Source organism: Serinus canaria, chromosome 19 (assembly GCF_022539315.1).
Source record: "Serinus canaria isolate serCan28SL12 chromosome 19, serCan2020, whole genome shotgun sequence".
Classification (NCBI taxonomy): domain Eukaryota; kingdom Metazoa; phylum Chordata; class Aves; order Passeriformes; family Fringillidae; genus Serinus; species Serinus canaria.
The window spans coordinates 1,191,409-1,216,672 of record NC_066332.1 but is presented as its reverse complement, the minus strand read 5'-3'; the positions used below and the strand labels follow the sequence as shown (position 1 = coordinate 1,216,672).

General features: G+C 59.1%; 1 protein-coding gene across 2 annotated transcripts; it reads right to left on the bottom strand.

The window, feature by feature from the left end:
- Window positions 1–3,166: 3,166 nt before the first annotated feature.
- Window positions 3,167–24,965, bottom strand: HNF1B (HNF1 homeobox B). 2 transcript variants are annotated; one of them, XM_050981951.1, is made up of 9 exons: window positions 24,590–24,965; window positions 19,973–20,172; window positions 18,473–18,737; window positions 17,783–18,024; window positions 10,897–11,057; window positions 8,288–8,420; window positions 7,994–8,185; window positions 7,502–7,620; window positions 3,167–5,055 (listed from the first exon to the last, which is right to left on the bottom strand). In XM_050981951.1, the coding sequence occupies exons 1-9, from the start codon at window positions 24,925–24,927 to the stop codon at window positions 5,035–5,037; spliced, it is 1,671 nt and encodes a 556-aa protein (XP_050837908.1). In that variant the 5' UTR covers window positions 24,928–24,965; the 3' UTR covers window positions 3,167–5,034. The 2 variants fall into 2 exon arrangements, with proteins under 2 accessions (XP_050837908.1, XP_050837909.1); XM_050981952.1 differs by having other exon boundaries at window positions 18,473–18,659; window positions 24,590–24,963.
- Between the last annotated feature and the right edge of the window lie 299 nt (window positions 24,966–25,264).

The following is a 25,264-nucleotide window of genomic DNA, read 5'->3' as shown; positions in this document are numbered from 1 at the left end:
CCCAGCCCTCAGCTCTCAGTATGAATTGATGTAGCATCCATTCTCTTGCAGCACAGAAACATGCGTCCTCATTCAGCTGTCCATTTCCACTTTCTGTTCCTTTGTGCTGCCCTTCTGTTCCCTGTGTTGCTAACCTGGTCACCACTTCTTGACCCCACGTCCTCGTCCCTCCCAAGGGTGTTGTAATCCCAACCACTACCAAAAAACTTTTACTTTTTCCCCCTTTACTCACATCTTGTTTAGCGAAAAATGGTTTCCAGCAGTGTGGGAGCTTTGATCCCCTATTCAAGAAATCCTTGCAATGTTTTTTTAAAGACCTTCTTTCTAAGGCAAATGAATTCTTCATAAAGGGGGAAATGGTGTGCTGGTTGGGCTCTGTTCATCTGAGGAAGACAAATGATCTGTTTTATTACTTGAAAAGCAAAACAGTTGAGTGTGTAGATTTGTGATTTATCTGTAATTAAGAATCCATTTGAGCAGCATATTAATTACAGAGAGGAGGATTAGTTTTGCTGAGTAGAAAAGTAAAATCAAAGTTCCTTGAATTAGAAGACAGAGTAAAATGCCTGAGGCTTTGGTTTTCCATGGCTCTGCATCACGCCTACACTGGGAGAGGACAACTCTAGGGCACATTTGAGTTTTTAGACTTTTAAGTTTCCTCTCTGGCTCAGGGAAATAAAGTCCAGGGGCTCAGAGACCTCTCCCTGCCGGTGCTGGTGGCTCCCCCAGCGCTCCCGTTCTGCTCGGGGCTGCAGCAGGGGAAAAGGATCTGCAGGATTCAGCGGTGCCTGGCTGCTGCGGGGAGCCAGGGCAGCGCCGGAGCTGCAGGAACGATCGCAGACCTTGGAGCAGGCAGAGCGGCTTTCTCTGGATGCTGAGCGCCTTTGAGTGTCTGTCATGGTTCAGGACAGCAAACTGTCCCAGAGCTGCTCTGCCGGGACACACCTCTGCCTGGCTCTCACCTGTGCCCCGTCAAACCTGGTCACGGACTGGGGCAGCTCTGCTGCGGGCACAGCACGGACCCCGCAGGGCAGCGGGCGATGGGAGCAGCGCCGGGCACAGGGAGCGCTCCGGCTGCGGGTCCTGCCCCGCACGGCCCAGCCCGGCACGGCACGGCACGGCACGGCACGGCCCGATCCCGCACGGTCCAGCCTGGCACGGCACGGCCCGGCCCCGCTGCCTTTCCCGCGGGCACTCCCGCCGATCCGGGCACCGGCCGGACTGGCAGAACGGGTCCGGAGCGGCCGCCTGTGTGAGCCGCGCTCTTGTGCAACCGCGCCTTCCTGCTGTGCCCGCAGCCCGGGAGAGCGTTCACAGCCGCGGAAACGGCTTCACTGCCGCTGTTCCGGTGTCCCCAGGGCCGATCCGACCCCTCCTGGCCAGCAGAGCATCGGAGGGGTGACTGGGACTGGCTGAGCAGTCCAGTGTTTGCTGCCGGCCCATGGGAGCCCAGCCAGCTCCAGCTGCTCACCTGGCAGCTGAGCCCCAGCACCGCCCTGGCACCAAGGTGGGCACAGCACCAGGCTGCTGTCACACCCCTGGGGACAGGCACAGGCACCAGGCCCCCAGACCTCAGCCCTAGACAGGTTTCCCTGGCTCCATTCCTCCCACACTGATGAAAATGCTAAAGCCTCATGGCAACCTGTGGATCCTCACGTGCCAGGGAATTCCCTTATAAGCAGCTTTGAACTGTAAAACAATCACCCAGCCCTGTAAAATTGTTTTGGTCATAAACGAACTTTGTCATGGCTCTGCTGGTTTCTTTGCCCCATAACAGCCGCACCAGACACAAACACCACGTGCCCGACAGCAACTGGAGGATAAAAGTATCTTCCAGGAGCTTCATTTGACATGACATGGCATTTTCCAGCAATTTAATGAGGCAGCCAGGGCACCTGTAGGAGCAAACACCCCACCCAAGGCTTCTCCAGGCAAGGTGAGGTCCAGGGACAGCCCCAGCCCAGCTGCTGCAGAGGCTGCTCTCAAGAGTTTTGTGTGGTATTTGCCATCCAGAAAGGTTTCCTCAGCCTGATTTTTAACTCAAACTCAGAGGAAGCTTTCTCCCCACGCAGGTATGTGCAGCACCCACAGCACCCTTAGCACCTGCCCTGCTTCCCCCCTTCCCAGGGCTGCTGCCCAGGGATGGGAAGGGACAGCTCACACTCACTGTTCAGCAGCTTCAGAAACCCACACCTCTGGGGAGAGGATCTGTTATCAGTCATTGCTTCTACTCACATTATAGACTTTATCCTGTCTGCTTCATCACACCGTGCTCGGTGGGAGTCACCTGCTCCATCTGTGCCTTCATTTGGATGCATCCTCTGCCCTCTCCCCCCTTGTTTTTTTTGGCCCTGTCCTCTCTTCCTTCACCACATCCCTCTCTTGGGGGTTAATTCTCAAAGCCTCCTTTTCCCAAGGTTTTCACTTACCTCCTCAGCAGAGCAGCACTGACCCTGGACCATTTCCAAAGGGTTCTTCACACCCCAAGCTCCATCCTTTCAGTCTGTGACTCTCTTACAGCTGGTGCAGGAATCAGTTCCCAAAAGGGCACTGCATCAGCTCAGCTGCAGCAGGTCTAGTGCCTCCTTCTCCCACCTGCTTCCCTCTGGATTGCCCATTCCTCCCCCAGCAGGGCCAATTCCACCTGGATTTGCACCAGCCAGGGAAAGTCTCACATTACTTCACATGACCATTAACTCCACAAAGGTTCCACCCTTTTCCACTGCTGTGCTCAGAGTCACTCAGCTCTGTTAGCTCTTCACAATCAAGGCCCTTCAAAAGCTCTCCAGCCCTGGAGCACACCCTGCCACCTCCCCCTGGAGCACCCCCATCCCATGGGGCTTGGCTTTGGCACTCCCCTCCTCATTTCCCAATTGCTTTGCTTAGCACTGGGCTGCTAAAGCCAGCAGGGATGAGGGAGCACTGCTGGGCCAAGGGCAGCATCATGAGGGCAGCATTGGGAGCGTGAGGACATCGGTGTCCCCACCTCCAAAAGCCTCCTGGGGTGCACCCTGGGCTGCCCACATGCAGGTAAGTATAAATGAAATGGTCATTGCAAGGGACAGCAGGACGGATGTGCCACCAGCCCATGTCCCTGGCAGCCCCCCTCTGCCAAACCACCACAGATGGTCACTGTGGAGTTCACAGACCACGCAGCAGCAAGGGCTCAGAAGAAATGGTGTTTAATTATGGTATACATTAAATTAAATGTAATTGTGAGTATTGGTCTCCAAATTCCTGATGACATTCACCAGTGGGCAGCTCCAGTGGGTCAGTCCCAGCCAGGGCGAGGGTCCTGCTGTGCAGACACTGAGTCAAAGAGCCCTTGTCAGCCCAAAGAGAGCATCCAGTGCTCTCCTTAGCATGGCTATCTGTCCATGGGCACCTCTGCTGCTTTCCACCCCTCGAAATCCCTCTCAGCAGCTGGCACATGCCACAAAGTTCATGAAAAATCAGCACAGCTGGGGAGCACTGGATCCATTTACAGAGGGGAGCAGGTACAGAGGAGCTCGTGTCTCACAGATGATGCTTTTAACAGCTTCCACAGCTTTGGGAGATTGGACCTGGGCACCCAAACTCCTCCAGGGCTCTGCTGTGTGTCCTCAGTGGGTACCTGAGGGGCTGGACATGCCCTCACCACAGAGTTGGGATCATTCACAAGCTGGAGATGTTTCTGCAGAGCTTTCCATGCAGGAGCTGGTGCCAGCTGAGACAGGGCAGCAGCTGGAGCGTTCACACCACAGCCCATACTCCATCCATCCATCTGTCCATCCATCCATCCTTCAATCCAGGGCACCAGGACCAGAGCACCCTGTGCACTGCTAAGGGTGGAGCCAACCAGGTTCATCATCAACTGCTGAAGGTGGAAAGAAGCCACCTGTACTGGCCATTCACTGGGCAGGAGATGGGGCAGAGACCGGGCACCCAACCCCTTCTGTGCCCTGAGGGAGGAAAAAAGGGAGAGTCTGTGAACCCATCCGGGGCAGATCCCATCAGAATTCCGTGTGGCCTCATTCACTCTGTGGCAGCAAATGCTCCAGGCTCACCTGGAAGCTGCTGACACTTCCCAGCAGCTGGATGTGCTCCTCACCCCACCAGAGCCCACCTCAGAGTCCCCAAAAGCAGGGCAGTCCATTGAGGTTAATTCACAGTCGCAGCTGTCCCCACATGGATCATCCAGGTCCTGCCAGGGCTCCGCTCAGCTGGCCCTGTGCCCTTCCTTCACGTGGGATGTCACCGTGCAGGGGACACTGTCTGCCTGTCCTCCTGCTCAGCAGAGCCCAGTGCTGCCTGACCAGGGTCCTTGCCAGCCCCAGGACTGGAATTAACTCATTTAAAGGAAAAAAGAGAAATACAAAACCAAAACCATCCTCAGCTCTGACCTTTACCATAAAAAAAAAAAAAAAAAAAAAAAAAAAGCAAAAAGATGATATTCAGGACCAATATATACAGATGGGGGAATTGCACTTAATTACAGTAGTTTACATCCATTGGACAAAATTTACTTCTTTTTTATATAAATCTCTGTGTATAGGAGTGGGGAGGGGGGAGGATGGAGCAGACTGTACCTATATTTACAGTTTAATTGGCTCAGTTCAACAACACATGCAGTTCCTCCCTCCAAACGCCAAGTAACAGACCCCTGTCCCTCTCAGTCCGCGTGGAGGAGTATAACTTAAACACGATCCATCTTCCCCTTCTGCCAGTTCCCAGCACAGCTCGTGCCTTGTTCCTCGGGAGAGCCTCTCGGAAGGCAAATACTTCAGCAAAACAATCCCCAAGACACGTCTTGGAAACACTGCGTGGAGGGATGGAGAGGCAGGTCCCGGCTGGGCTGCGGGCAGGAGCCGGGAGAGCCCCGGGAGAGCCCCGGGAGAGCCCCGGGAGAGCCCCGAGCCCGGCTCCGGGTCGGGCTCCTCGCTGCTGGGCTGCGCTCCGGCAGGCGGCTCCCGGGCTGTGAGCGCAGCTCGCCGGCGGGATGGTGTGGAAAAGAAGATCCCGTTGCTACGTGCGAAAGCAGCGAGGTGTGGAGCATCACCAGGCTTGCAGGGGACACTGGGGAGGGAGAGAGAGCAGCACAGTGAGCGGCGCCGGGAGGAGGAGGCAGCGCCGCAAAGCATTTGGAGGCATCACCCCCTGCATCACCTCCTGCATCACCCCCTGCATCACCTCCTGCATCACCCCCTGCATCACCTCCTGCATCACCTCCTGCATCACCCCCTGCATCTCCTCCTGCATCTCCTGCATCACCCCCTGCATCACCCCCTGCATCACCTCCTGCGCTGCTCCGTGACCACCTTGGTGCTGCCCTGTTCAGCCCCGAGCCCTCCCCGGCACCCCTGTGGGGGAGGCAGTGGGAAAATACTTTCTCAGCCGGCTATTGCCACCCCCTCCCAAAACCACCAATACTAAAAAGGGTCCTGTTAGTGCCCAGGCTGTGCCAGGCAGCCCGGGAGCAGCCAGGCATGAGGCTGAGCTCGGCTGCGGTGGGAGCGACGCCGGGGGCTCACGGCTGTCCACAGCAGCGCTCTCATCTCCCGGGACAGAGCCCCCCCGTGCCACATCCGCCCCACTGCAGAGCCCCCTTCCCCACCCCTCTCCATGCCGGGGGTCCCCCCGGTCCCCGGCGGGCGGGGGGCAGGGGCGGGGTGACCTTGCGGGCGGGAGCGCACAGCAAACATCATCGGGCGGAGATAAGGAGACGCCAGGAGCCTCCCGTGACATGTCATTAGGGACTGGCCCTGGCTATCAGGTGTTTGCCAACGTCATAAACGTGGTGCCTCGGCCTCAAGCGTTGTCAAAGGAACAGCGAGGTATTTGCCCCTTCCAGGTCTAACAGCAACATCTGATAAGGGACCCACAGCAAGCGAGGGGAGAGCTGGAGGTGAGCAGGGACCTCCCTCCAGCTCCATCCCCCTGGCAGGACCTGGAGCAGCCACCTCCACCACGGAACTGGTTTGGGGGTCTGGTGGGGACTGCCTGCCTTACGCCAAGAAAAAGTGTGGAGGAGCCAGGGCATAGCCTCTGGCAGCCCCAATCAATGATAGAAACCCAAATCACCAAAAATATTCAGGTATTTGTGTGGTGAGCAGCATTTATAGGGCCCCTATGATGCATCTGTCACACTTCATTCACCTCTGGCTAATGAAAGTGCTGAGCACCAGGAAAGAAATCCATGCCCAAAGATAAGTTTTTCCAGCAGTAGCTTGGGCACAGAATGGTTGTCAGGAAAAGAGACCCTGGGGGCTGGGAGGATTTGTGTTGGAGACAGGTCACATCCTGCCTCGGTGCTTGCAGGATGTTTTTCATGTATTGGGGGTAATGGGGGGGGTGGGTGCCCCTTCACCACAGCAGGTGAGGGGTCCTGGCCCCATATCCCCCTCCTGAGCCCTGACCCCTCCTCCGGCTTGAATTAAAGCGCAGGAAGGCGATGGAGGCAGAAAGGGCCGGGAGCCCCAGCGCTGGTCAGGGTAGGCTGATCGCAGGGCCGGCGGGCAGCGGGGATGGCCGGGCTCTATCCCCCTGCCAGGGACATTTCCTGTGTCCCGGGGCTGCCGCGGCCAGCCCGGCATCAAAGGCAGCAGAGCTCCATTAACCCGGGCAGTTCGGGCTGAGCGCGCAGCAGATGGGCCGATAACGCCGCACGGAGGAAATGGAGCTCGGGGGGCGGCCGTGCCTCAATGCTCACCCTGAGACCTGCCCACTGTGGCATCCCCGGGGGGCAGGCGTTCCTGACCCATTCCCAAGCACCCCAAACCCCCCAGGTCTCCCCTTTGCAGCCCCAGCCCCTTCCTCCACCCCCGACAAGGATCCCACGGCCATGCTGGGGGGGTCTCTCAGCAATCCCACGCTGTATTTACTCTGTGGTCATTGCAGACATTTTTTCCCTGTCCCCTGTCAAACCTCGGGAAGAAAGTTTATCTGAATGCAAGTTCAAGGCTCTCTCTTATTTATCTAGCGATCAATAAGGGCCACATATTTCCCACAGTCCCCAGAGCTGGCTCTCAGAAAGGGACTATTGTCTAAGGAAAACCTCACACACCTGATTTGAACCAGGATAAGTCTGGTCTTACACCTGCAGTGGGCAGATGATAAAGGTTTATGGGCTGGGGGAAGCTGGGGAGCCTTGGACTCCACTTGACTCCAGCCAGGGTTGATCCCCCTGGACACGGGCAGCAGATCCTGCTTGGTTCTACCTCCTCAGCCCCAGCAGGATGCTCCCACTCTCATAGGGCTGCCCCGGGGATGAGCAGGGCCTGCCTGGTACCACCAAGTGTGAGCCAAAACCACCCAAATCCCACCCCACCACCTGCAAGCAGGTGTTCTGGAACCCTCAAAAGGGCTGCAATGGGGCTCTCACCCTCAGCTCCCCACAGGAGTGCAGCACAGGCAGCAGGACGGGCTCTCTGCTACTCCCACCTCCACATCCAGAGGGGCAAAAGCTGCACTCCAGGCTCACAGCCCAGCCCGTGCCCCCCCTGCCAGCCCCCTGGACCATTACCTGCTTGCTGGAAGACATGTTGGTGAGTGTGCTGATGCTGCTGGTGTCCGTCACCACCATGGCCGAGGGGAAGCGCGAGGTGTGGGAATACTGGGGGGGCTCCTGCTTGTGTGTGTACACTGCGGACAGGAGGGACACAGGTCAGGGAAAAGCCACCCCAGCCCTCACCACGGCGCATCCGGGGATGGGAATGGGCAGCAGGGAGACGGGGATGGGATAAAACAAGCCAGGGGAAGAGCCCACCACTTCCCTCCAAGCTACTGCATCCTCAGGCAGCTGCTCACCCCCAGAAAGCCATGGGGACTGAGGGGCTGTGGCTGGACCAGAGGGAGGAAGGGATGAGGCAGGATGTGACCAGCCTGCACTGCTGGGCATGCCATGGGCTGGAACCACGAGAGAGGGACAGCAGCAAGGGCAGAGCAGGAGGAGAGCACAGGCTGATTTCCCATCTGAATTCATGCAGGGGCCCTTTGCAGCTCCCCCAGGCCTTACTGTGTGAGTTCTGCAGCTGGGTGACGGTGGCCATGAAGGGCTGCTGTGCCATGTGGCCCGGGGACTGCTGCATCAGGGGCTGCTGGTGCGGGCTGTGCAGCTGCTGGGAGAACTGCACGGGCTGCAGGGCTGCCAGGCTGCCGGCCACGCTGTTGATGACGGGGACACTCTGAGCCTGCGAGGTGTTCAGACCTGGGAGCAGGGAGAGAGCAGAGCGGGGTGTCAGCAGGGGCAGGCAGTGTCACCCCTGCCAGGGCAGGGCAGGGCAGGGAGGGGAGCTCGGGGTGCACTCACTCTGGGCGATGGCCATGACCCCCGAGAGCGGCGTCATGATGAGGTTCTGGGACTGCTGCGGGTTGTGGTGGGACAGGCTGTGGATGTTGGTCAGGGTGCTGACCGGGGGCAGCCCGCCCCCCGACACCGAGATCTGCCAGGCAGGACAGGCACAGTCAGGGCACAGCCACGGGCAGCCCCCAGCCCCCTCCTTTGCTGGCACTGGCTTCCAGCTGCACTGGAGCATGGCGCTGGAACACGGCACATCCCAAGCCTTGGCTGATCTGTACCCCGAGTCCAAGCTCCAGCCCACGGGGACAGCTGAGGGCTCTCAACACTCATTAACTTCTAACCACCCTGCTTGCAGGGGAAAGTGGGACCTCTAAACTCAGGAAAGTGAAGAAAAATGACAGAAGGCAGATTAAAAGGGCATCGTGGTGATGATCTTAGTCACCAATCTGGCAGGATACCGGTGAGACAGGGTGGGTGTGCACAGCCAGAGCCAGAGGTTTCGGGCCAAAGTTTAGACAAAGGCACTTGGCATGTGCTGCCAGCACTGGAGCTGCTCCCCAGGACATGTAAGTGCCTTATTTCTTTAATTGCTGCACCTTCCCCCAATTCCTGTTGTTAGCCCTTGTGCACTGGGTGACCCCAATCCCAGCCAAGAGCCATCCCTGCAGCCCTTCAGGTGACATTTCTGGACACCATTCCGAGCACCTTGTTTATTTTGCACATGTGAGCTGGAGATAGCAATTGAAACAAATCCATCAATAAATTCCAAAGCCCGGGAGTGACTCACATTTCCTGATCCGGTATTTTCCACTTTCAAAGTCCCTTCAAGGCCGGGTTACACCACACTCGGCTGCACAAGTCAAACAGCTCCCGGCAAGCACACGCCGCTCGCCCACAGCCCCGGCTCCTCTCACGGGCTGTTTAGCCCCAGAGCACTGCACCTGGATTGTGCATGACTGGAAAAGACCCTCCGGGCACTGGACCCTCAGGGCAGACCCTCTGGCACTGACACAGCTGAGGCTAACACGGGAGCAGGAAAGAGTGAGCCACGAGAGATTTCTGGAGCCTCAGTAACGCTCTTTCCTGAAAGATGCAGCAACTTCCTTGGCAGCTCCTTGTTTCATGTGGGGCATTAAAGGCACATGTTTACTTACTAGAAACCACAGCCTACAGCATATTTCTATTAAATCACTTGCAAGCACCAGCTAGCCCTGCCTGGAGATGAGAGATAAGCTGGCAGAGCCGCGGTCCCGCAGGGTCCCCACGGCGCTGGGCAGCGTCTGTGCCTTGGGGAGAACTCAGCAGGGCTCTTCTGCTGCACCTCACTGAGTGCCTTTTCCCAGTTTAATCTGCTCCCTTTCCTCCTCCCGTGCTGCCCAGCCCCTTCTGGGGTCTCTGCCCTGGTCCCAGGAGCTGGCAGGGGGTGCTGGCATTGCCTGGTCCTCGGGGACCCCCACCCTGGGCATGCAGTGCTGCTGCTGCTGCTGCTGCCTTTATCCCTGACTCATTTTATGGCTTCCAGGCTGAGGGTTATGAGGCTCAACACACCCTGAGGTGAGCTGGGCGTGCTGGGGCAGAGGCAGTGGGCTGGGGGGGGCTGGGGTGTCTCTCTGCAATGTCCCCCCAGCTTGGCAGGGGACGTTTGGCTCTGCAGGGTGAGCGCCAGAGCCCGAGGGGCTGCACAGAGACCCTCTCCAGCCAGGAGGAAAGGCACAAAGAAACGGTGCCATAGCTGAGGGAGGGGACAGTGAGCCCCTCCAGGGCCACCCAGCTTCACCAGGAGACAGACAGGATGGCCCAGGAGGCACAACCCTATGAAAATGGAAGTGAAAACCGGGGAAGAACCGGCTTGGCCCCGTCACCCAGTGCCATGTTTGACTTTCGATTTCAGCCGGAAAAAAGCTCCCGGAAAAGCAGCAGCTGCAGGCAAACCTCTGCCAGCCTGCTCCAGGGACGGGCTGTGCTCTGCCATCCCAACCCATCCTGGCCTGAACCCCTGCACCCCCTCTTTGCCCTGCTCCTTCACCCACCCCTCCAGGGGCTTTGCACCAGGAAGGGGCCCCCTGAGTGGCAGTGGCCCTGCCATGGCCCTGCAGCACCAGCATGGGGACATGTCCAGCACCACAGGGATGCTGATGTCCCCATCCCCACTCCTGCCAGGCTGACACTGACAGCTCTGCCCAGCCGAGCCCCAAGGACATGGCAAAGGGGAGGGGGAGAGGCAGGAGCTGTGGGGCCTGAGCCAGCATGAGCAGCTTCAATCCCCTGGGACAGGGAGGTCCCTGCTCGCTGGGAAAGCTCTTCCCAGACTTGGGAGGGCTTCAGGAAAGACTGATGAATGAGTATTTCATCGATACCATGTCACGGGCAGGGGAAAGCAAACAGAGATCCACCCAGCGCCCTCAGCCTGCGATCAATGAACCCGGGCTCTGGCAGATCCACCCCGAGCACACTCCGTGTCCCACAGCCCCGGAGGTGGGGACAGTGGCACCCTGGTCCCCCACAATGCCCCATTGTTCAGCCCGGCCGCGTGTGAAACGGGGGGGAAAGCGTGTTTGCTCTGCCCGCTGGGCCCTCTTATCTTATCAGCTCTGCCACAATGGGCCAGGTGTACTCACCATTTTACCTTCGGGAGAGAGCAAACCGTGGCCCGGGTCCAGGCTGGCCGGGGAGACCTGCTGCAGGACAGCCTGGCTGGTGGTGACCATGGCAGCGCCGCCGTGGTGGCTGATGGCCCCCGAGGACGCCGCCTCGCCGCTCGCCTGGCTGTACCGCACCCCTGCAAGACATGCCAGCCTTGGCATCACCCACGGCACCACACAGCTGTGCCAGGTGTGCCCTTGGAGCACTGCAAAACATGCCAGCCTTGGCATCACCCACAGCACCACACAGCTGTGCCAGGTGTGCCCGCAGAGCCCTGCAGAACATGCCAGCCTTGGCATCACCCACGGCACCACAGAGGTGTGCCAGGTGATGCTGAGCCCCTTGGCATCACCCACAGCACCACACAGGTGTGCCAGGTGATGCTGAGCCCCTTGGCATCACCCACGGCACCACACAGGTGTGCCAGGTGGTGCTGAGCCCGCCAGAGCCCCCCACACGTTGTGTGGCACAAGGATGCAGATGTGTGCCTGCTCCTAAGTGCCACCCATGAGTGACAAACAGGGAAAGGGTGTCCCTTCCTCCAGCAGCCTTCCCAGCCTGTCCCTGGCCCCATCTCCTGGAGTCACTGTGAGGAGTTTCTGGCTGGAGCTGCAATCCCACACCGCCCAATGCCACGGGGGGAAGGAGCCCCACACCCACCTGCTGCCCTCGAGTTTCCATTTGCACAGGTCCCAGCCATCCTGCAAACTCCTGCCGTGGCTCTTGGACACTGGCCTGGGGACCCTGCACTGTGAGGGGTCACCCTGCACCCCCCTGACCCCTCTGAGGTTCTCCCTGCTCCCCACAGCCATCCCCAGCTCCCCCATCCACAGCTCCCACTGTTTTCTCAGCCCTCCTGCATCCATTCCCCCTCGAGACCTCTCCACAGGTGTATGATTAACAGGGCACTGCAGCGAGGCACAGGGACCAGACACACTGCAACCCCCAGAGCAGACCCCAGCCTCCCCTGCCCTGGGGGAAACCTGGCCCCAGCACAGGTCTTCTCTAGAAATAGATTTAATTTGGCTAAAGCACCCCACACTGATAGCCATATGATCAGCCATGTGCCATGGAAAGGCATCCACAGATCACAAATAATTAACTGAGGAAAACCCACGGCAAACAAAAGTGGCTTTTACAGGGCTGCCCTGACAGCTACGGTGAGAAGCCATTTATTAGCAGGAGCTGTGCTCCCAGCCAGGTTTGGGGAACTGCACTGGGATGGAAGGGATGGAGGATGGACAGACAAACCACGGCTCTCCTGGGGAAAGATCCCACGGTGGCAAAGCCCACCTTGCCAGCACCCCTGGCCACTGCACAAGGACACTGGGGACAGAGTGCCCATCTCAGGGGAGCCTCAGCCCGTGAAGGATGCTCTGAGGGCAGCTCTAAAATCAATCTTTGAACCAAGGAAAAGCAAGGAAACCAGAACTGGAGTCCAGGAGCTTTCCCCCAGCTCCAAAAGCATCTGCCCGAGCCCAGACCCAGCCACAGCCTCCACCAAAACCACAACACAGTCCCTCCTAATCACCTCCGAATTTCCCCCATCAGCTGGTTAAACACGACCCACAGATAGGAATCTCCTCCCCATGTCTGGTTCCTGATGATTTCCCAGCAAACCCCTTTATCCCTGATAATAAAAGAATGTCCTCTGGCAGGTGGATATTTGCCCGAGTGGACGTCCCTGCCGTGAACAGGGTAAACATTACCCAACCCGGGCACTGTCACACGCATTCCTGCCGCGGCCCCGGCCCTGCAGAGGGTGCTTCACTCCGGGCTGGGATCCCGGCTGCTCAACAATGGCAGGGCAGATAAAACAAAGCCCTTTCTTCTGGGCGTGATCCCAGAGATAGACCAGGGCGCAGACGGCTCCTCTGGCAAAGGAAATCAGAGTTTCTGCTGTCTTCGGGCTCTTCTGGGCTCAGTAAGAACAACAAAAAAGTCCATTTTAAATGCAAAATCATGCCCCATGCAGCTGAGGGGGTGGTACCTCGTCAGCCAAGCCACCCAAAGCTGTGAAGTTGGCTTTAACACGCACAAGAGGTTAAGTGCTGGTTTTGGAGCTCTCCCTTGCAGCCCCAAGGACAAGACTTTGATTGTTTGAGGAACAATAACCAGCGCCAGGATTCCCAGATAGGCTGGGGACTGAGATTTTGGGTCTCTAGATAAAACCACTGAAGGCTCTGTGTCTTGATGAAGAGTCTTGATGAAGATTAGCTCTCCCCAGGAGAGCCAGGCTGGGCTCTGGGGCCGGTGACAGCGGTGTCACTGCTGCCCCACCAAGGCCCCTGCTCAGAAGCCACTTGCTGGGCAGGCAGAAGCCTCCTGCCATGGCTCCCATCCATCCTCACTGGGCTTTCCCCATCCCCACAGTGGGAGGGCTGTTATTATTTACGTGTCCCCAGGGCTGGGCTGCATTTGGGCAGATCAGATCGTTAATATCACCACAAGGCATTGCTGCTGCTGTCACTGCTGGAACTCACAGAGCTCCCTGGGGATGGGGGTGCCTTTCCTCTGAGCTCCCAGGGCTCCCTCAGCCACTGAACCCTGGGATGCAGCCCTGCCCTGGCAGCACAGCCTCTGGGAGCTCCCCAGAGAGGTGAAGGCTCCAGGACTGAAGGATCCTCAGGAGCTTTGGCATCCAGGCTTTATGAGCTGGGCTCAGCCAGGCAGCAGAGCCCGGCACAAGGGTTCTCCTGCTGCTCTGCTGTGCCTCCACAGCTGGAAGCAGCCCTTGTGCAAAGGGATTTATTCCCCCTCAGTCTCTTCCCTGGAGCCTGGATGGGATCACCGGGAATGGGTCTGGCCGTGGAGCCCTCCCTCCTCAAGGCTTTTTTTTAACTGGAGCTACAGCCATAATATAAAAGTCTGTTTATGGGACGGGCCATTGTGTGGCCCCTGAGCTGCACAGCCTGTGAAAGGTTTTACTGCCCTCCCCTGCCCCAGACCAGCCGCAGGGTCTGGCTCCCGTAGCCTTAACCCTGTTCCAGCCATGGACGGGGACAGCAGAGTGACAGCCCCAGGGCAGGGGGTCCTGTGCACCCACAGCACCTCCTGACTTCTCTGGGGTGCCACACTCATCCTCCTGACTCGCCTTGGGGGGCAGGGGGTGGTGGAGGGAGTGTGGGGCAAGGATCAGTCTCTTTATTTCTCATCACAGCCTTGTGCCATTTCCTCAGAACACACCAGGCCCGTGCCTTTGGCAGGCACCAGCAGGGAGGCAGTCTGGTTCTGCTTTAAGTCAAGTTTGATATTCATAAATTGTATTTTAAAAACCCTCATTGTACTTCTGTCATTCCCATGCAGCAGGAGCCCTGCTGCCACTGTGCCACAGCACATCCCAACCTCCAGTGCCTGCCCCTTCCCCCAGCTCTGCACTTCTGCCCAGACCTTCACCAACGTCCTGCACATCACCAGCAATGCCCAACCCCAAAAGAGACCCCAAAAATTCACTGGTGATCTGGTGGTGGAGAGGATGCAGCTCTGGCCCTGCCTGACCCTCCAGGATGCAGCCACCAGCATGGACCAGGGTGTGAAAACAGGGTGAGAAAAGCCAAGTGCAACTTTTGGGCTCAGTGATGCTTCGCCCATTGACACTATGGACAGCCAGGTCGCTGATGGGACAACTTCACCCTCCCAAAAGTCAGGTCCAGGCAGCACCGAAGGCACCTCTGATTTTGGGGCTGCCACTCAAATTGTCCCTAAAGTGTTAATCTTGCTCAGTTACAGAGGTGCATAGTTTATATCCATTATAAACCCGTTTATGGGGACTAGACCCTCCCATTTCGCTGCTGTCATAAAGTTCTAATTACCCCCATAAACCAGGGAAAAGCTCCTAACAGTGCACTGTACCCAGCCAGCCCCACAATGTCCCTGACAGTAAAATATTACAGCCACTGGCACGGGGTCCCAGTCAGAGAGAGCACCCCCAGACCACGGGGAAGGAGCCAGGTCCAAACCAGGGCACCCCAGAGCCAGGGGTTGCTGATGGGCTCTTCTTCCAAAGGCAAGTTAAACCCCTTTGGGTTTTAGGAAGAATCTCAGGGGTGGCACTGGGTTATTTTTATGTTTATCTCCAGCTACAGAGATATCTAAATGTATATATATAAGTACTGCACTTTAATATATATCTATATACATATCTATATGTAAATAAACGTGATTGCTCAGATATTGATCTGACGTTTGCAGAGCATGGATGGATGGATGGATGGATGGATGGATGGATGGATGGATGGATGGATGGATGGATGGAGGGATGGATCGATGGATCGATGGATCGATGGATCGATGGATCGATGGATCGATGGATCGATGGATGACACCACAGGTGTGCAGCCTCCCGGGACAGACTGCAGGGATGCTGTGCCCCCCAGAACAGGATGCAGGGATGCTGTGCCCCCCAGAACAGGCTGCAGGGATGCTGTGCCCCCCAGAACAGGATGCAGGGATGCTGTGCCTCCCGGGGCCGGCGCTCTGCAGGGAGGGCGGCCCTTTGTATGCAGGGTGGGCTCGGGGGGCGGGCGGTGCTTCCCCTAATCTCATCAATGCCCCGATTGTCTTCGGGGCTCTTGAAGATAAAAATGGCATAAGCCAGAGTCTGCCATGGCACCGAGATAAAGCCCCGAGTGACCTTCAAATCAAACAGGGAACCAAGATCGCTGATAAAACCCAGAGTAAGGGAAAAGTCCAGCCTCGGAGAGGAGCCTCCGAGATAGAAAGGCTTTAAGTATTTACCTCCAAATAGTTAAAAACTACAGCTCGAGGCTTGACAGATGGGTCCCCGAGAAGAGGCCGGAGGATGTTTGACTTTTACAGCTCTCATCCCTGCCCCGCTGTCATTCGGCCCTTTTGCAAGACCCCATTGATGTCCCAAGGAGAGGCGACCCCTCTTTGTGCACGGGCACGGGAGGGCTTTGCAGCTGCCCCGGAGCTCCAGCCCCATCGTTTCCTGCCGGGGCTGCGGCGGCCGGGGACAGGGGCAGTGTCCCGGCGCTGTCATTAAGCTGTTAAGGCATTGAGCGGCCCAGACGCCGCCACCTCGGGGCAAGGACAGTTCAAATCCCAGCATGGACAGCCACCATGGGGTCAGCCAGGCTGTGCCCCACCAGGAGGGGATCCCCAAACATCTCCAGAGGGGTTCCAGCAGAGATGCACCCGGTGGTGTTTTGGGAAGGTCCCGCACCCAGCTTGGTCCCAGCGCCCTGAAGCAACCATGGCTGAGCTCCATCCCCGCCTGCCGTCCCCAAAATCAGCCCTAAACCCCCACGGTGCCCCTTGCCATGCCCATCTTCTCCTCCTCAGGATGGATCCAAGCACCGACCGCCTAGAAATTCCCGCAGCCAAGCCCTCCTGACCCCTCCGGAGGGGCTCTCCTCCGCGGCCATCACTCCTGCCCTGCTGAAAAGCCCCTCGGGATGGGCTGTCAGCGGCCCTATAGCCACGGCCGGCCCCTGCTGGCACCGCTCCGACGGGAAAAGAAAGGCTGGGGCTTAACGGCCCTCCAGCCCCGAGATAAATGCCCGCGGTTACAGTAATTGCTGTCCCCTAATAGAAGAAAACAAAGGCTCTCGGGGGGTGCCCCATGTGCGCTGGCAGGCCGGGGGCACATCAAAGGCAGCGGGCTTCGTTCAAAGCCCCGGCTTAATTGTCAATTAAGCATGCACGGGGGACAACGCCGTGACAATGCGGGGCTGCATGCTGGTGGGGCATTGTAAAGCCCGCCGCGACACCGAAAACAGCTGATTCTGCTGACAATGTGCTTGTAGGGCACCTTGTAAGCAATCAGCCGGTGACAGCAGGGCAAACGTCCTGCCCGTCCCCGCCATTGTGCGGGGCATTCCTGGGGCAGGGTCACATTTTGGTCACCGCTGGCCGGTCCCCGGGATGCTGCCGGTTCCTCCCGGGCCGGGAGCTGCCCAAGCACATCCCCGGGTACCGCTCGGGGGCTGCCGGCACCGAGCGCCGGTGCGCAGCCACCGCCGGCACGTCCCCAGGCACCCTGCCCTGCCCGCGGGGACTGTCCCCAGCACAGCTGTGCCCCCCAGAAGCTCCTTCGGATTCGCCTTTGTGACGAGCTGGGTGCGCGTTACAGCAGGCAGGGGCATTTCCAGGAGGTGGCCTGCTCCAGCCTCCCCGGCCGCGGCTGTGTCCGAGGGGACGGGGGGCAATGGGGACGCGGTCCCCGCGCTGAGCCCCCATCACCGAGCCCCCTGTGCCACCCGCGGGCTGCAGAGGGCAGGTAAGGGACAATGGGGATTGTTCTCCCAACAATGCCTCTCGCCCTGCCCGCCCTGATGAGCCCCCTGGCGTGCAGCCCCCTCCCCACGGCGTTATCTCCCACTCGATCCCCCGGGGGGTTTCGGCGGGTCTGCTCAGCTCTGCCCAGCCCTGGGCACGGCGGGGCCGGACCGTGGTGTGAGGAGGAGGAGGTGGGGTCAACTTTCTTCATCCACCTCCCTCCACTGTGGCACGGGGATGCTGCAGAGTCCTGCAGCCTGTCCTGGCCCCCACTCCTTCCCTCGGGCACTGCCTGTGCGCCCCCAGAACCAGGGCTCCACAGCGGGTTCATCCCACGGACTGGCACTGGCACAACGCGGCAGGCACGGCAGCTCCTCCTGCCCTGCTGGGCACAGCCTCTCCCTGCCCAGCCGAGCTCACACAGAACTGCCGTGAGTTAAACCAATCAAGCAAACACCGATTTATCCCGGAAATCCAGCCCTCACCGTGTGGCCGCAGCGCTGCAGTGACAGCACGTTGCTGCTCTCCATCACCGTCGGGACCAGGCTGAGCATCCTCTCCCTGCACACACGGCATCCCCCAGCTCTGCCATCCCCCCCCAGCACCCTGGGCAGGGCTTACCTGGCATTTTGCTGGGCGGGGAGGAGCTGGGCTGGTTGTGGTGGGGGGAGCCGTGGGACAGCAGCAGGTTCATGCTGTGTGGGGGCTGGCCCGAGCTGTAGGCGTCCATGGCCAGTTTCTGGCGGAAAGCCTCCTCCTTGCGCCGGTTGGCAAACCAGTTGTACACCCGCACCTCCGTCACCAGGTTGGAGCCCAGCCCGTGCGCCTTGGAGGGGGACACTCCTCGCTGCAGACACTCGGCCCTGCGAGGGCAAGGGACACGTTGGAGCAAGGGTGCTGCTGGGGGCAAGCAGGGGCCTCGGCACACAGAAAATCTGGGGGAGTTTGAGCCCTCCCTGCACGCCCACCTGCTCTCTTCAGCTACAGCCATACTGTAAAGGCCATCCCTGCTCCCTCTGACAGTGCTGCAGCATCCCTGTGGTATCCCCTGTATCATCCTTGCAGCATCCCCACCACATCCCTGCCCAAGCACGGAGCTCACTCTGCCCCAGACATCACCCAGAGGGGGAAAACATGGCAAGGAGAGGCCTGGCAGCTCGGCAAAGCTGTGCCACGAGCCGGGAGCCAGGGTGGTGAGCCGGGAGCACGGCATCTCCCATGGCATCTCCTGTGGCATTTCCTGTGGCTTTCCGAAGGAAGGCTGAGGCTGTGGGCAGGGGAGGCAGCCCAGGTGTGTGGGGCAGCCATTACCTGTTGCACTCCTCCACCAGGGTCTCCCTCTCCTCCTTGCTGGGGTTCTTCTGGCGCTCGTAGGCTTGGTACAAGATTTGCTGGGAGGCCGGCCCCCACTTGAACCGATTGCGCCGCATCTTCTTGCTGGGGGTTTCAGAGCAGGCGTCGTCGAGCTGGGCAGCCCCCTGGTTCTGCTGATTGAACTCTGGAAAGAGAAACAGCAGCTGATCCTGACTGCCTTTGTCTGTCATATTTCCACAACCCTGGACTGCCTGGTTGAACTCTGAAAGAGAAAGGAGCAGACGTGAGCTGGCCTGTAGCCGCCGCTCGGAGCCACCGTCCCGCGCCGAGGGGGCCCCCCCGTGTCCCCTCCCCAGCACCCCGAGCCCACGGCAGGCTTTGGAGCCAGCCAGGGGCTCCCTGCCACCCATCCCGGGAAGGGGCCAGCCTGCTGCCACCCCTGTTTAATGGGGAGGCATGTGCAGGGCATGCTATGGCCATGCATATTCATGGGCAGGGCCCCTGCCAGCCTGCGCTTGTTTCGGGAGGATTTTTCCAAGCAAGGAGCCGGGCAGGACGGCTGCAAAGCCCCCCGAGAGGGTGCCCCTCTCTGCTCAGCCACTGCTCCCTCCCACTCCCCTCCCAGCGTGGTGGGACGCCAGCCCCGTGCCCAGGGCGGGCAGCACCAGAGGTGACCTTCGGCGGCCGCCCCAGCCCCGGCACTTGTCACCAGGGCAGTAAAGGCAGATTAATGGGAGGGTTTTATTATTCCCAGTTTTGCAGGGGAATTCTCCCTCTTTTTATAATGGCTTTTCCCCCCGTGACGGGGGGGGGAAACACAGGGCAAGGCTGGAGCAGGCTCTGTTTGCTCTAACGTCTCAAGGTGTGTTTTCAGAGCAATGGTATTTGGTGCTAAACCCTTGTCTGCACTTCCCCTCTGCTGGATATTGCATCCTTTTGGAAGAGGGAGGCAGAGCCCTTTCCTGAGGGGTGCCAGTGCCACTCAAGGCTGCTTCGAGAGCTACGGGACAGATCCCAGGGCAGGGAAGAGTGGGAGAGGGGCACAAAGGAATAGTCTGTGTGCTTGTTCAAAATAATCTGTGTTTTAAACAGCACAGACTGCCCCAAACCCTGCTACACACAGCAGCAACTCAGGGGTTTTCAATTTTCTCTCTCTACGTTTTTTGCACTTAGTTGAAAAAAAAAATGAGCAGCCTGAAAAATAACAAGGAAAAGGTGCAAAGGTGGGAAAGGCACCTAATTGTGAGCCATCATTAATTGCTTTCCCAGCTCTAACAAATACAAATACCCAGAAATTCATCTGTGCGGATGAGCCAGGGGGAACCCTGCCAGCAAGAGAGGCTCTCACCCACACTTCTTGCACCTCAAATTAATTTTACTTGGAAAACTGTTTTGGGGAGGTGCTGCACAGCTGGAGTCTGGGGGCTGTGCTGGTGCCCAGGGGCAGGACAGGGACCCGGGGACCCCCTCTCCCCCCACGTTCCCACAGGTACTTACGGCGGAGGATCTCCCGCTGCTTGCGGACGTACCACGTGTACAGGGCAGCTCTCTTCTGGGTCTTCATGGGGGTGCCCTTGTTCAGGTGCTGGGACAGGTGGGACTGGTTGAGGCCGGTGACATCCACCACCTCCCTCTGGGGGATGTTGTGCTGCTGCATGTAGCCCTTGATCATCTTCGCTGCCCGCCACGGGTCCTCGCTGTGGGCAGGGAAACCAAGGGTTAATATCTGCTGCCAGGTGAAAGCCCCCAGTATTTGCTTCTCCCCATAATGGAAATCTTTCATCATCATCATCATTATTATTATTATTATTATTATTATTACTGTTTCAGAAGGACACAAGATCCTTAGAGTGTATGTATTTTCCCAAACAGCCCTGTCCCACCCCAGGGTGGTGGGATGGGGGCTCACACCCACCCCGGGAGTTGCCAGCCAGACTGTTCTCCCAGGGAGGGAGGAGCAGAGAGGACCCCAGTGTCCTGATGGGACACACCAAGGTCCCATCAATGCCAGCAAGGCTCCTCCAGACCCTCCATGGAGAAGCACAGCCCGGCCCTGAGCTGCCGCCCTTCCGCTCGGCGCGGTTTCTCCCATGGAAGATACGCACAGGCAGTGGGACACGCACATGGATGGGCATGGGGAGCCCATCCTGGTCTCCTAATGAAGAAAGGGAAGTGCTGGGGATGCTTTTCCTGCCCTGCTCAGGGTGCAGCACCTGCACTGTGCCCATGTCCCCGGCTGGCAGGGACCCCTGCACTGCCGCCGAACCCCACCCGCCGCGCTTGCTGTGGAGATTCTTCCTTCCATTCCCACAGGGATAATGATCTCAAAATCTCAATATCCCCTTAAAAGGGACCCTATTCCCTCGTTCCCACAGCTGCACACACATTGACCCTACACAAAAGGCTGAAAAGCCAAGGTCAAACCAGGCACACAAACCCAACGAGTGCCCGGACGCAAAATCGAAACCAAACCCCCGAAAATTTTGAGTCATTCCCGATTATTATTAAACACTTGAATTTGGCTCCTGTAGGATCCAGGTGTAAATGACTCTTCTCCAAATCACACTATTTTACTGTCCTTGGGGTAGCTGACTCTGATTTAGAGTCGGCTGATTAGGGTCTATATATTTTAGAACAAATAAAATTACAGCTGAAAATCCAAATGCTGTCCGTGGTCTTTGGCTCTATCGAATGCCTGGTGTGACTGCAGAGGAACCTGTGCTGTATCCAAGACCCCAAGGTTAATTCTGGGCTAGAAGGGAGCATTTTCAGCACTGAAAAATCAGTGTGAGCCCAGAGCTGGTCACAGTCCTGCACACCAATAACGCGATGCCCCAACGCCGCTCTTGGAACGGCCGTCCGACTGCTTTCCCAATTCATCACCTGCTTTGGATCCTTCAGCTTGTCAAGTGAAGGGAAAAAAAACAAACAAAAAAAGCCCAACAAGGAGATTTCTTACTTTTACTCCTGAATGTAGCTTGAAAACAAAGCTGGTTGGATCCAAAACACCGGAGCAGAGCCAAGCAGGCTTTGTCACACCCGGGAAGGAGCCACGGAGCCCTCCTGGAGTCGCTGAGCCTGTGCCCAAGCCTGCATGCCCCAGGCAGGGGAACCCCGCTGATTTTGGGGGTCCTGTCCATGGGAGGGTTCCCAGGAGAAGGTGGGAGGTGAGGAGAAGGATGTGGAGAAAATGTCCTGCCCAGCAGCACCGGGCAAAGCCGCCGCCGTGCCCCAGCTGAGGGGCCCGGGCAGACCTTTGTCACCAGCAGTTCATGTCACCCAACTGATCCCACTAATTACTGATTAATAACAAGTTAATGAAACAGAGCTCATTATCATTTCTAAGAGAGGTTTGGTTCGCAACCCAGCCCAGGGCAGCGTTTGCTCAGAGTGAAACTGAGAGCAAGTGAATCAGAGCAGGCTTGGAAAATGTCAAATGAGGGACTTGGGGGCTACAGAGGAGATTTTGAAATTCACATAAAATTTGGCAATGTTTTGGCTGGAAAAATATCTGAGAATTAATAAAAAAAGTCACGGAATTTCCCTCCATTTAATTATTTTTAAAAAGGCTTCACCTTGACATGTCCAACGGGTTTCACACTTACACTTTCAAAACAATTACTCAGGTCTTAATTTCTGAGAAGTGATTTTTCCTTTACGAATCAACTTGACCGTATTCAAAAGGGTTAAACAACCTGAAACCAAACCCAAACATTTTGTTTCATGTTAAACAAAATGTTTGGACTTGACCCAAAATGAAACTTTGAGTGTTTGTTTGGCCTCTTTTTTTTTTCCTTTCTTTTTTGGTAACCTAAAAAGCCAGAGAGGAAAACCTTTTGAGTCAACACCAGCCCTTATTCTTTGATTCTGTCACCAAAATGAAATAAAACAAACATTAATTGTCCAATCTTCAACAGGACTTTACTTACAAACAAAACCAAAACCCCGACCCAACCCAGGAGTGCTTTCTAATACTGGAAAACCAGTTGATAGCCCTGGCTCCATGGTCCTTCTCACCTAAACCATGGAAAGGTGTTTTTCTTGCACAAAATTAGCCCCACCAAGCCTGGCTGCCAATGCTGCCCGAGAAAGAGCCATTTCCCCATTCAGCCTCACACACACACAGGCAGGGGGCAAAGCCTGTTCCTCTTCCCAGGGATCCCCAGACCAGCTCACCCATTCTGTCAGCCTCCAAACCAGGTAAATACACTCCACATCCTCAGAGAAATATGCCAAGAATTTATACAGAAGGATTATAAACCCAGCTCCCTGCAGAAATGCCATCCTGCTCAGCATCTCCCTGCACAGCAGGGATCAGTCGGCCGTGCCTGCACTTCCCACATCTCGGGGTGGCTTTGCTGGGTCCCCAGGGCTGGTGGCCTTCCCAAAGTCCCCAGCCCACGGGTGGGATCTGGGAATTATTATTTCCCTGAGCGAGGAGTGGGTGGGATGGGGCAGGCAGGGAGCCGTGGGGTGTCTGTCCCAGAGCTGGGCTCTCCGTGCCACCACCCAGGGTGGCCCCACAGCACCCACCACACCGTGGGTGGGCAGCAAAGCCCAGAGCACGGTCCCAGGGAGCTGCAGGGCTCCTGAGCAAGCCCAGGGATGTGGGAACAGCCCGGGAGTGAGCCTGCCCTGGGTCGGGACACCAGGGGAGCTGGAGAAGAGGGGGCTCAGCCCCCAGCAGGGCTGCAGTCGCTGTCCCCCGGCTGCCCTACCTGCTCCCTCTCCAAGTACAAAGGCCTCTCTCAGAGCAAACACGAGCTCTTTGCAAAGGCTCCTCAGGGACATGTGCCCGCTCTTGTTTGCACCCAAGGCAAACTTTGCACAGAAACACCTGTGGGAGCACAGGGACCCCGGGGCTCAGCCTCCTCAGCACCCCCGGCCACCCGGGCACCACCGCGGGTGGATGTGGCCAGCAAGGGGACACTGGGGACAGGAGGGAGCACCCCGGGGTCAGGGCTCCGTGCCGACCAGGAGGGCTGGGAGCCCATCGGGAGAGGCCCGCGATGGATCCTCCCTGGCAGGAGCCCCCTTGGCACCGAAGGGTCCCGGCCTGGCTGGGCACGGGTGGCACTGCCCTGTCCCCAAAGGGCACCTGCTGCTACCGGAGCAGGACTGGAGCGCGTCGCTGCCGAGATCCCGGGGTGCCGGGGGAAGACTCAGGGCCGTCCCCGGGCTCCGCAGGCTGGCGGAGGGCACGGGCACACACGGCGGGCAGGACCGGGGCCGCGCTCCGGGCACCGCGCCGGGCATCGCGACAGGAACGGCAGCGCCCGGCAGGGGACACACGGACAGACCCCGAGCTGTGCCCGCCGCGCTCGGGGGCGGCCCCGCGGGGCTCCCACCTGCTCACACCGGCGCCGCTTCCCCGGGGCTTCGGAGCGGGGTCGGTGCCGCCCCCACGGGCCGGGGCAGCGCTGCCCGCCGAGCCCGGGGCTGTCCCGTTCGGCCCGGCCGGGCCCGGCCCTGCCCGGCTCGGTTCGGTTCGGAGCGGAGCCGCATCTCGGGATGGCCCGGAGCGGAGCCGCGGTAGTCGGGGGTTCCCTCCTCCTTCCCCGCTCCCGTCCGCTTTACAACCCCGGCAATGAATAACCCGCCGGCCCGATCGCCCTGATCGCGGCCTTTTGTGTATCTTTCTGTTGATGATTTATAGAAATAAATTAATAACGCCCCGGGCTCCACGTGGTGCGGTTTACGTTTGAGCCGCCGGCGCGGAGGGACGGAGCCGGCGGCCGGTCCGAGCCCCCGCGGCCCCGACAGCCCCTGCAGCCCCGGCCCCGCCGCGACCGGGGACGGGCAGCCCCGACGGGGCGGGGGGACGCGGCCGCCAGGTCCGGCTTCTCCCTGCCCGCTGCCCTCCGCCGCGGGGTCCGGACAAGGGAGCGCCGGGCAAGGGAGCCCCGGGAGCCGCCACCGGGACCGACCGCGGGGCGGGCAGGGAGCCCCGGGAGCTGCCACGGGGTGGGACACACCGAGCAGGGAGCGCTGGGAGCCCTCAGCGGGTCCGACACACCGGGAGCGACCCCCGGGCAGGGCGCTCGGAGCCGGGGCCGTCGGGCCGAGCGCCCGCGGGCGGATCCCGGCGGCGCGGGGCGCGCCCGGTGCCGGTACCTGATCATCCTCTCCACCTCTGCCCGCTGTTCCACGGCCTCCTCCGTGTTGAGCGACTGCAGCTCGCGGAGGATCTGCGGCGTGTCAAAGTCGTCGCCGTCCTCGGAGCCCTCGTCGCCCGAGAGCTTGCCCTTGCCGTGCCCGTTGGCCAGCGGCGGCAGCGCGGCCCTGCCGTCGGGGGGCCCGCCGGGAGACAGCGGAAGGCTCTCCAGCTTGACGCCGAAGCCGGCGGCGGGCACCATGTCCTCCAGGGCGCGGATCAGCCCCTCCTTGGTGGCCCCGGAGCTGAGCAGGGCGCCCAGCAGCTCCCGTTGCAGGGCGCTCAGCTGGGACACCATCCTCCCGGGGCCGCGGCGCGCCCGCCGCTCCGCTCGCCTCCCTCCTCCCGCTCCGCCCCGGCCGCGGCTGCTGCGGGCCGCGGGCCGCGCTCTACCAAGCCATGACCGCCACCATAAGGCATTATACCTTATGCAAATCAGCGCCAAAGCCTCTCCTCCGGCCCCCGCCCCGGCCCGGCACGGCTCGGCCCGGCCCTTAGCGCCCGCCGGGGCGGACTTTGCCTCGCGGCCGGCGGGAGGCCCCGGGGGAGCGGCGGGGGCAGCGCCGGGCGGGACGGCGCGCACGGGACGGCGGCTCCGAGCGCCCCAGAGCCGCCCCGGCTGCCGTCGGGGGTCC